This window comes from Dipodomys ordii, unplaced genomic scaffold, assembly GCF_000151885.1.
Source record: "Dipodomys ordii isolate 6190 unplaced genomic scaffold, Dord_2.0 Scaffold72, whole genome shotgun sequence".
Classification (NCBI taxonomy): domain Eukaryota; kingdom Metazoa; phylum Chordata; class Mammalia; order Rodentia; family Heteromyidae; genus Dipodomys; species Dipodomys ordii.
This window is the reverse complement of record NW_012267288.1, coordinates 6,791,769-6,803,935: the sequence shown is the minus strand read 5'-3', so window position 1 is coordinate 6,803,935 and position 12,167 is coordinate 6,791,769. Positions and strand designations below refer to the sequence as shown.

Genomic DNA, 12,167 nt, shown 5'->3' with positions numbered 1-12,167 from the left:
ATATGGAGATTATATAAAAGTAGATTTTCTATGTTTTTCTTCTTTGTTCTTTATTTTTAATTTGTCAGTAATGGGACTTGAGCACACAGGCCTGGATACTGTCCCTGAGCTCATTCACTCAAAGCTAGTGCACTACCATTTTGACCTAAAGTCCACTTCTCTCACAGACTTTCCTGCCCTGAAGCAAGATCCTCAGATCTCAGCTTCTTGAGTGGCTAGGATTACAGGCATGAGCAGGACTAATAATGATTTTTTTAAAAAACTGATACTGTGATAGGATTAATGGCATTTGTTGAGTTTATAGTAATTTAAGAAGTTGATTTTCTTCCTCTGCTTCCTTGTACTTAGAAAATTCCAGTCCTGCAAGTTTATTTGCCAAGATTACTTCTTTTCTCTCTAGCATTTTTTTCTCTCTAGCATTCAGGAAGATAAAATGTTAGGGAAATGCATGCCATTTACATGTTATTGTAAACTATTAATGATTTTTAAATCACCATGGTTTCCTATCATAATAGTCAGTAAACATATGCAATTAAAAAAAGAATAGAAACCAGAGGTTAGTTTTTGAAACTATGATAATATAAAGTAAAGTAAGAAAACATGACATGAAATTGGTCCTATCTCTAATCCCAGCAATGAGAGGACTACAACAAAAGGATTGCAAGTTTCAGATCAGCCTGGGATGTATAGTAATGCCTTGCAAAAAAAACTCACCAAAAAAACCCACAAAACAAACAAAAAACACTTAATATTAACTGAGTAAAAATCTAAATAAAATATTACCTAAAATACAATTAATTATGAGAAATTCTGATATGAATTTATGAGACTGTGCATGCTTTGAATTAGAGTTCAGAGAATGGCCTAGAATAACTAAAATTATTTTCAACATAATCTAGAGAAGTACAAACTTGCAAATATGAAAAAAATGAACAATGGGAATAAATAAGAAATTTTGACTTAATCTGTAAACTAATCTATTTTGATGATACATTTAAACAAAATTGTCTTTTTTAGACAGAGGTTCAGTTTATTTCCAAACAGCACAAAATACCTGCTGGTGAAGCTTCAAATGAACTAAAGCTAATGATGCTCAAACTTTCAGAATATCCTGTTTCTCAATTAACATTAACTCAAAGGTAGCTTAACAAATAATTGGGAAAGTAAAATAATTCATAAAAGTAATGGCATTCAAAAGTAACTCATAAGTTAGGCAAGTTTCTATAAGGAAATAATTTCAGGAACTCAAAAGTTTACAAATAATAGATAGGGTGAGAAATGGCAGCTCCTTAAGATGACAAGCCAGTTATACTCATTACAAATCTTTCTTTGTTCAAAGGAATAATTGTCTGAAAGGAGTAATCCCTGTGCTCCACACTAAGGTCCATTTTGAGTTTTAATCTGCATGCCATAGAGTGAGAGGCATCTTCCTTTTCCTCTATGTGATTTTATTTCCTGACTTCCAGACAAACGGGACACTTGGCACTATATTATAATAATATTCATTTTTCAGGCACAGACTATAGAGGCATGGTTATTTGAGAGAAAATTTTGAGTGAAAAATGTACTACATTTGACATATCTTCCAAAACAGCACTATTTTTACTATGAATTCTATTTTGCTTATGTATGGCATAGGATTGTTTATGGTGAGACATATACATACATGTATATGCATATATGTAAATACATATATGTAAATATGCATATACATGTGTGTATATATACTGCAGTATATTTATATGCATGTATGAGTTCATATACACATATACATATCTTTAAAAATGCTTCATGAAGAAATTCTCTCTGAGCATACAGACAAAACTGATAGGAAAAAGATTTACCCCTTCAGGATTGTACTTCGCAAGCACCCCATTACCATGGAATTCTTCCAGAACATCTTTCAACTTCTTTGTTGAATCTACAAAAAGAAATATACAAAGTGCTTATATATGCTCAAAAAGAAATATACAAAATGTTTATATATGCTCACAAAGTGTTATATATGCTTATTATATTTATATAGCCCACATAGAAAGATGCAAAACATGAATAATAAAAAGATAAAATATCACCAGTGGAAAACCAAATTTTATAGATCAACATATACAACATTCTTCAACATTTTCTAAAAGCTGTTTAATCAGAAAATGGCAAATAATGGTGAATTACTGAGTCACATCATGACAAAAAATGGGGAAAAAAGAACAGTAGAACAAAAGCTATTGCTTAAGAATGTTGCCACCACTTGTTGTGTGAATTAATGTGGAAATAAATAAATAGGTACTGTTTTTTCTTTGATAATGTAACATCTAAATTAATGAAATGAACTTACTTTAAAACAAAAAGAAAGAAACCAGTCAATCATGTCAAAACTTCTAGTTGGTATTTTTGTATAATATTGCATTAAATAACAAAACCACACATATTGCCTTTTATTGCATTTGGGTGATGACAAAAACAATACTGTGCTAATGTTAAAATAATATTATAAACTAACAAATATTATTAGAATTAAAATATGTGCAGTTTGCTAAAATAGTATTTTCAGAGATAATTTTTGATCAAGCAATCTCAGATCTACCATGTACAAATAATTGTTAACAAATACAAATAAATCACCTAAATAGTCCAGTGAACATACTTTAAAAAGTAGAAAATACATATATTCTCATTTATGAAAGAGAGTATGAGTAATTATTTCCTAGCGCTTTATTTTAACTTGTGATTTGTTCTACCTTTTCCCAAGGTTCAATAGTACTTGAACTAGCATAAAATAGCTACTTTTCAAAATCTAATTTTCTACTGAAAAGTTCACTCTTAGTTTAGATCAAGTATACTGTGCCTACATTTTGTGAACTCTCACTGAGAATATATGGCTCTCTCATCTACTATATATATGATTTGTATACCTGTATAAGAAACATATAAACTATATTTTGTGAACTAACATTTCAAATGTAAATATCTTTCATTTACTTTATATATGAATTGCATATCTTTTTGAAGTGAAAGTATCTTCATTTGGAATAAAGTTCATATTACATAATATTAACTATTGTAAATATTTGAAGTATATGATTCAGTATTTTCTTGCTGTTATACCAAACTCTCACATTATCCATTGATCCATCACTTCCCTATTCTATCTTCCTATCAGAACCAGATTACAATTAATCTATTGTTTGTGTCCACAGATTTGCCTTTTCTGGGCATTGCATATAAAGAGATTCACATAACATACTGCTCTGTGTCTGATTTCTTTCCCTGAGCACAGAATATTTAGGCTTCATCCTTCTTGTAGCATATGTCAGCACATCCTTCCTGTTGTACAAACTATTGAATACTCCATTGTATTGTTAAATTACTTTTTAAAATCAGTAAATATTCACTTAGGTTATTTCTAGGTTTGGATTAATATTTTGAATGTTCAAATGTACAAGTTTTGTGTTATATGGTTGTATGTTTGTGTTTATGGCTATAGAATTTCTCAATCATATAGTAATCCCATGTTCAGACTGTTTGAGAAACTGCTAAATGGACTTTCACAAAGGCTGTTTCATTTTACATTCCCATCACTAATAGGTAAAGGGTATAATTTCCCACATCGATTCCATTTTATTTTTTAAATCTTTTTTATTTAATCACCCATGGATTTTCAGTGATTTGGTTTTGCACCTTATTACTTACTTGCTGATTACCTGATAATGTTGAACATCTTTCATTATACTTATTGGCTACTTGAATATTATTTAAAGAAATGTCTTCTCAGATCCTTTGACCAATTTTAACTGAGTTGTTTATTGTGTTAAAATTCTGTATAGTATATATTTTTCTGCTTGAAATCTATACATCTTCCTATAAAATTATTTTTCAGTAAATACTTTACTAGCACTTTTTGTCTGTAATCAGAGTTAATAGATTGCCACATCTCCTGCTACATTTTAAATTGCTGTAGGACAGAAATGGTATGTTTTCATTTTTGCACAGCTTTCTGTTTTATTAAAATGTTGAAACACTAGAATTGTAATAAATATTGGGATTCAGCTTGAGGTTAAGAGCTGGTTTAGCACATGCAAACCTCTGGTTTTCATTTTAGCCCTACTGTAACAAACTGGGATTACATCGATTTAATTAATCCCTGAATTACAACAAAATATGATGATTGCTGAGACATGTATCCTCTCAGAAACAAATGCTATATGTTTATCAGGATTAGGGAAGGGGAACAAAGAATGGTGAGACAAAAGGCAATGGGGAAAACCAATGCAACAAGACAATATGTTGGACATGATCTGTACAACTTAAGGTGGAAAATTGGGCAGGGCAAGTAGGAGAAAAATGAGGGAAGGAATAACAAGTTTGAAAAATGTACTCATTACCTTACTTATGTAACAGTAGCCCCTGTGTACATCACCTTCACAATAAAAAAGTTCTAGGCCTGTCCTAGAGCCCATCATTCTACCTACAATGAGAAGCATGGATATGGGAACAAAGTGAGACTCTGTCTAAAAAGTATCTAGCTAAATGAACTCCAAGACATGGACACAAGAGGTTTTTCTTTGTTATTGTTGTTTATAATGTACTATGTGATTTCTTGTTTCTTTTGTATGTTCTTCCTCCTATGGTCTAGCCCCTGTTGTCACTGTATTTGATTTTGGTACCCAGGTATTGTATAGACATTTATCTGAATTAGAGAAGGTAGTGGGAACAACAGAATGGTGAAACAAAGGACAAGGGGGGACCAATGCAACAGCGATATGCAGAAGACAATATGTTGGAAATGATCTGTACAACTTGGGAATTAGGAGTGTGTGTGGGGGAAGTAGGAGGAAAATGAGGGAAAAGGTAACAAGTTTGACAAGAAATGTGTTTACTTACATAACTGTAACCCCTTTGTACATCACCTTGACAATAAAAATAAATAAATAAAACATACTCATGTAGAAATAAACCTTTATTTATAAATTTAAATGTAAAAATACAAAAGTAAGTTCATCTCTTATTTCTGCAGTCATCTTTGTAGATGATAAGGTTACTGTCTTTAGGAGAAACCTTTTATTTTTTTCCCTTTCAAATGCAGATGTAGTCATCCATGTAAGGCTACGAAGTCAAACTTACACTGCTGTACACATTCTACAATATCAAGTCCCAATAGCAATGCTGATATTGACTATATCATAGCCCAATGATAAAATGGAGGTGGGAAAAATACTCCACAGGTTTCTTATTTATAAGCTTCCAGAGAATTTTGAAGACATTGCCTAAGGATAGCTCTTACATTTCAGGTTTCCTTAAGAGTAAATAAGGTATTCAGCAATTCATAAATGTTTCAGGAAGAGTACAAGCTGTTAAAATTATCTGCATCACATTTTAATAGCATATTGGTCTAATTGATTTATACTGGATTATTCCTGGTAAAAAAGATTATGACCTACATCAAGAGCCAGAAATGTTCATACACATGATTCTTATTTCCGAGAACTAGGGCTCAACTATAATCTTGATTTGAGGCAATTGAATTCATATTCAGATGATTCACTGTCAATTCAACTTGTTCCTTTTCTGATTCTCAAGTTCCATTCCTGCATCTTGACATGATGGTTTCCTATCTATTTGGAACATTTTCTTCTTCTACTTCTGTCTCAACAACATTTCATGGGCTCTGCTTCTCCAAGACTAAGCACTTGACTTGTTCAGACAATTTTCTGAAGATGGTAATTTTGATGTGAAACACTAAAGGGACACAGAAATCTGTAACCTTTCAGCAGAATTCCTTCATGCAGTTTACCTCTCTTCTTGGATTTTCAGTTGCACTATGCTATGAAATTTCTGCCACTATTCTTTAAATTTATGAAAGTACGTGCATGTCTTATTTTGCAATTTAGCTAATTTTCATTTTTTCCCTACCATACATCACTGTAAACATTCTTTTATTTTTGTTTATGCCACTCTGGCTTATGTTCTGTAAAAAACAACATTGGGGGGAAAAAGTTAAAAAAAAAAAAAGCAGAATGGATCCAGGTCTGGGTGTGACCTGCCCTTCAGGACAAGACAAATTTTCACTAAGGAAGTGACACTTAGATGACAAGCCTACAGGTAAAATATGGTATAAGTCACATCACAGCTAGTAACAAAGGTTCAAGTAAAAGAGCACAATGACAGAATCTGGGCTCAGCAATACTGAGAAATCCAGGCAGGTAGCCAGGCAGTTGTGAGCTGAAAGATCAATTCACAGTTAATACATATCTGTAATAGGATAAAGGTCTAGTGACCAGGAAGATTGGCAAATTAAGTGCTAGGCAGCCAGGTGCACAGAAGTCAAGTCCAAACAGCTATTTAATCTTTGGAATATGGTTCAGGATGAATGCTCAATGAAAATAATTGAGTCTCCTAGTAAACAGTAAAGGATTCGGACTTGGGAGCACTTCTATGACACAATTCCAGAGCTGCTATGCTTGGTCAGTAGAACAAAAGACTTGAAGTACCATATGGATACCCACTGGCTAACAGATTCCAATATCAATATTCCCAGAAGTGACTTAATAGTAATAACCACATCAAAGAGAATGAATTTATTTGGGGTTATATTTTCTATCACCATAAGCATCACTGAAGAATGGAGTTGGTACCAAGTATCAAAATCGGAGTCAAACCACATCAAAGAGAATGAATTTATTTGGGGTTATATTTTCTATCACCATAAGCATCACTGAAGAATGGAGTTGGTACCAAGTATCAAAATTGGAGTTATTCTACTCAGCAAACATCTTTGTTAAGTAATAGGTCAAGAAATGAATATCAGAGCTGAGAAAGTAGATTTTCTCTTGCAGCTTATCTCCTGCTGTGATGCCTGAGAAGTTCCATGAACTCTAAAGAACCCACGTCCTGTGAAGTCTTTCATGTTGGCAGAGTCATGTGAATAAGTCTGAAAATTAAATGGTCTGAGAATTAACAAATTATTCAATAAAAATTAAATGCTCAGTATTCAATTATTTAGTTTTACAATGTTCTAACACTTAAGTTAGAACTCTTAAGAAAGCAAAACAAGTGAGCATGTGGAAATATTTATAAAATACCTAATGAGTCCTACTCATTTGTACATGATAAATGAAACATTCTTAGTATACATAACATCTCTGTAAACATCTGTTAGAGTATAAATGAACTTTTGTGATTTCATTGTCTCTTTGCTTCTTTAATTCTACAAGATACAACTACTCATCAAATTAACCTAGAATGTACTTTGGAATAATAAAGAAATGTAAAGCTGGATATTTGGACTTGACTCTTGACTCCAGGATGTTAACCCGATGTCCTGGTCATATTTTTAGCCTGTCTGTGGCTTAGTATTGTAGTATTTAAAATTTAAATAATGATATGGAAATTACAATGTTGTGTCTGGAAAAGGGTCTAATATCTAATGTTTCTATCCCCTTCTCCATCTTAGAAATGACTCTTGACATACCACTTCTCTTCAAAACTTCCCTTTCACCTTCTGAAAGATGTAAGTCCAAACTTAACCTTCTTGGCAACAAAGGGAAGTACAAATCATACACGAATATTTAGAACCCCAATTATTTTTATACTTTTCAAATTTACAATTCAATATCCAGCCATCCAATTACCAAAGCATCCTGCGAGAACGGAGCTCTTTCTTTGTTCATGATAATTTTTTTTCTAGGGTTTTGTTCAGTCTCAGATAAAGTCAAAATATACTGTTGGTTGTTATTTATCTATAACATTTTCAAAAAAACCTTTCAGGATCCTATAGTAAAAACTTATTCTTCCATGAATATCTCATAATAACAGTCTTAACATCTATATTAGATTAATGCAGTGATTATACTTAACATCATTACTTATAGCTTTCTATGTAGAATGCTTTAAAATGTATCTTTGTTAGTGCATTTAAAATTCACAATGATTTCACCAAATATGTTTTAACAGAAAGAATTACTTGTTTAAAACTATACAGCTGAAATCACTCAAGTAAAGAGTTTAAAGAAGAATGTACTTTTGTACATGACTTAAGCTTATTATCTTTACTTTGAAAAAAGAACCAAGAGAATCTTAGAAATTGTCCAAGAAAGCCAGTTAGAAATATCTATGACTTTTATTTACTTGGTTCATATAATTTTATTATTTTAATTTTTATAATGTATAAAGGGATTATAGTTACATGAGCAAGGTGATGAGTACATTTCTTATCAAGTATTGTTGCCTACTCCTTTGTTTTTCCCCTACCATACCTTCCATATCCTCAACTACACTCCCCCCAACCCCCCAACCCCCTCCACTGCCCACCCAGCCTAAATTGTGAAGTTCAGTTTTCAACATAGTGTCTTATACATCTCATTGTTGCAATGGATCAATCTGTATCCCTAGTTAAACATTTTATTTATTCCCTTCCCCTCCACAAATCATACCAATGTCAAATACAGTGAAAACAGGGGTTATACTGTGGTGGAGGGACATATAAAGCAACAAAAATCACATGTTACCTTATAAATATGTTAGAAACAATAGCAAGAAAGAAAAAACCACTTATGTTCCTATCTTGGGTTCATTTCGCTTAACATCATCTTATCTGACCTTTTCTGCTTGTCCCAGACATATACTAGTTATTGCAAATAAGGGAAACCATGAGACCTATGTTTCTTTGGGCCTGGCTTACTTCACTTAATATTATTTTTTCCCGTTTTAGTACATAGAAATATTGGCTTCCTTTGATCAAATAAGATTTTAAACATCATGTCTCCTTTTTTTTCAAAATTAAAAACTAAATCATTGGGGGGGAAATAATGGAAAGGGTGACATTGATCAAGATGCATTGTACTTATACAACAATTTGTTGAATTGCAATTCTTTATTACAAGTACTTATAACAAAAATATTATTCTAATAAAATAACAAAACACAAAAGAATCTTATAGTTACTTTAAAAAGTGCTTTATTTTATTTAGGATTATGGTTATATTTTTAAAACATCTAGAAAATACATAAAATATATGTATTGCTTTATGTACATAGCTCAAAGAACATTCAATTTTTCATATTTTATTTATGTCAAATAGTTATAGTATAAATGAATTTGAAGAACATTAAATTATTCATACTGTATATTTAGGGTAAAGCACAAAGAAAAGACTATACAGCATAAGTGAAAAAACAAATGTTCTGGAAATACATTTCAATTGTGGCTCATGAAAAAACCTGTTTTTGTTTGTTCCAAAACAAAACACTAGTAATTATAGTTGCAATGAGAAAACCATGATGTACTCCACTGTTAACAAAAATTCATTAACATATAAAACACATTCCTATCATATACATTTTTTCAGTTTTATAAATCACATGTTTTTAAATGACAGATTATAAGTGCATAATCTAAACCTTTATTTAACATGCTTCTCAGTTTCAGTATGGCTGTGTATTAATGAGGAAAAAAACAATCACATCCTCTGAGCTTTTGAATGCTTTGGGAGTTGGGACATGATGAATATTATTATCTAGAACTGACTTCTGGTACTTATCATAACTTTTGGACCTTTATTGTAGGTTATTTGTGTGTATTGGGTGGGGGAGAGGCAGGTATGTGCTGGTCTTGAGACTTGAACTCAGGTCCTGTGTTCTGTCCCAGAGCTTTTTTGCTCAAGACTAGCACTCTACCAGTTGAGTGACAGCTCCACATCTGGCTTTTTCAGTAGTTAATTGGAGAAAAGAATCTCATGGACTTTCTTGCTTGTGATAGTTTCAAACCACAATCCCCCTACCTCAGCCTCTTGAGTAGCTAGGATTACAGTCATGAGGCACTAGCATCTATCAATTTTTATGAAAGATTTAATTGAGGTACTTTAAACTTCCATTTTTCTTTCAACAACAATATTAGTAATGTAAGGGAAATAGAATGATAGAGGGGATGAGACTGATTGGAATCAACTGTAAACATATGCAGAAATGACACATTGAAATAACCCCTGTATAACTTATGTAAGCTAATAGGCTTTACGTGTGTATGTATTATAAACTATGCCAACTTAAAAATTTTTGTTATGAGAAATTTCTTCTCGTGGGCAATGGTATTGAATCAAAACATTTAATGAAATGCACTTAGAAGTTATCATTTTGAATATGCACATTATTAAAACATTTTAAACCCACACTATTTCAGAAGATGGCAATTGTATCCAATTTTTTGAGCTTTTGTGTGGGTGGTAAAACAAGAACTGAGAAACCATCGGGCTGGCAACAATACTGTATTCTCTAGTCACAGTGCTAATAGCATCCTGTTTTAGAACAATACAAAAGTATTAAATTTTCCAATTAGTTTCTAAATGGAAAATAAATTTCCAGTTCAGTAAAGTGAGAAAGCAAAAAAAAATGTACCTTTTCCCACTCATGTACACGCTGTAAAAAATTAAATTTGCTCATAAATCTAAAAAGAACATAAAACAGCGAAAGAGTGCCTCAAATCGTGAATTCTGATCGAAAATGAGAGAAAAGTACCAGGTTATTATTATGGCTTTATGTAACATGAGGTTTTACCATCTCAAAAGGCTATGAAAGCTCAATGACAAAGAGAAGTAACAACATACACATAACCAGTAGTTCACAGACTTGCTTCTAGACCTTAGTCCTCTGATTGCTACAACATACACATAACCACTAGTTCACAGACTTGCTTCAAGACCTTAGTCCTCTGATTGCTATAGGTTCATCTTATAATATTGACCACCTCTTTTCCCTCTAATATTGAGAACCTCCCTGCCAGATATGAGATTCTCTAATATTGAGAATATCTCTGTCAGATTACATACAAAGGGGTATCTTCGGTGATAGTTTCGTGAAACAGGATCTCTTAGAGTCAACATTCTTACAGCAGGATGCCTACTGTAAAAGCTTTCAACAAACTGCAATACTTTACTATCAGTAAAAACCTGCATCAGTGCCAGCTCAAGGTGTCGTCTGCTTGAGAAGAATGGCCACTTGACCCATCTTCGCTGGATCTCAGGTATTCATCTGATAAGACCAAAGAAATTTCCACACATTCCAAGCACATTTGAAGATGTTTTTTAAAAAAGGGCCATGGGTGGTGATGATTAAATAAAGGTATATACTTATGAACAAGACTGAGTTGGCCTGAGAGAATTGCTGTTCCTGTAACAATGCAGGTATTAAAATCAGGCATGTGCAGTTTGTGAGTGGAGGCTTCCCTCTTCATACAGAGAATGACAGGATTCAACTACACAAGAAATCTCCATCAGGGGAACATTGTTCTTTTAAGTTTTTTCTTTTAAGTGAACACCATCTTACATATTTATTTGGATTTAAAAGTTACCAAGAACACCAAAGCTTCCAGAGTTAACACTCCTTGATGTTGGCAAAAATAAAAATAACTACATATTTGATGATTTAAAACAAGCAATATTTATTCTCTCTTAGGTCTGTAGCCCAGAAGTGGGAAGTCAATTATCATAGGGTTAGTTCTTTCTGAAGCCTTAGAGGGAGGAGCTGTCCCATTCTTGTTCACTAAGTTTTAGGAGCTGCTAGAATCTCTTGGTGTTACTTGCCTTGTAGACTCAAGAAGCCCTCTGCCTCAGACCTCATTCTCTCTATGTTTTAAGAAGACCAGTTGCCACTGGATTCAAGGGCAGTCCACCTTAAATTCAAGATGATGGCCTGAGATTTGTGACTTAATTGCATTTACAAAAACTGGTTTTCACTTTAAAAACTTGAAAAAGGAAATCAAAACACAACTTAGAAAGTGGCAAAAACTCCCATGCTCCTGGATTGGAAAGATCAACATTGTGAAAATGACAATACTTCCCAAGGCTATCTATAAATTCAATGCGATACCTATCAATATTCCAACCTCATTCTTCAAGGAAATAGAAGAGGCAATCCAAAAATTCATATGGAAGAATAAAAGACCCCAAATAGCAAAACGATCCTCAACAGAAAGAACAGTGCTGGAGGAATATCAATACCAAATTTCAAACTCTACTATAAAGCCATAGTAATCAAAACAGCTTGGTACTGGCACAAGAACAGACTTCAGGACCAGTGGGATAGAATTGAAAACCCAGAAATAAAGCTACAGACGTATAGCCATCTAATCTTTGATAAGGGGCCTAAAAAAATAGAATGGAAGAAAGACAGCCTCT

At 32.7% G+C, this 12,167-nt stretch overlaps 1 protein-coding gene across 4 annotated transcripts in view; it reads right to left on the bottom strand.

Annotated features, from left to right (window-relative positions):
- The window catches only part of Dgkb (diacylglycerol kinase, beta 90kDa), a 543,021-nt gene that overhangs the window by 468,926 nt on the left and 61,928 nt on the right, over positions 1 to 12,167 (bottom strand). For all 4 annotated transcript variants that reach the window (XM_013024005.1, XM_013024002.1, XM_013024003.1 and 1 more), the window contains exon 2: positions 1,845 to 1,921. In XM_013024005.1, the coding sequence (XP_012879459.1) occupies positions 1,845 to 1,921 (77 nt within the window). The remainder of the gene's footprint in view (positions 1 to 1,844; positions 1,922 to 12,167) is intronic.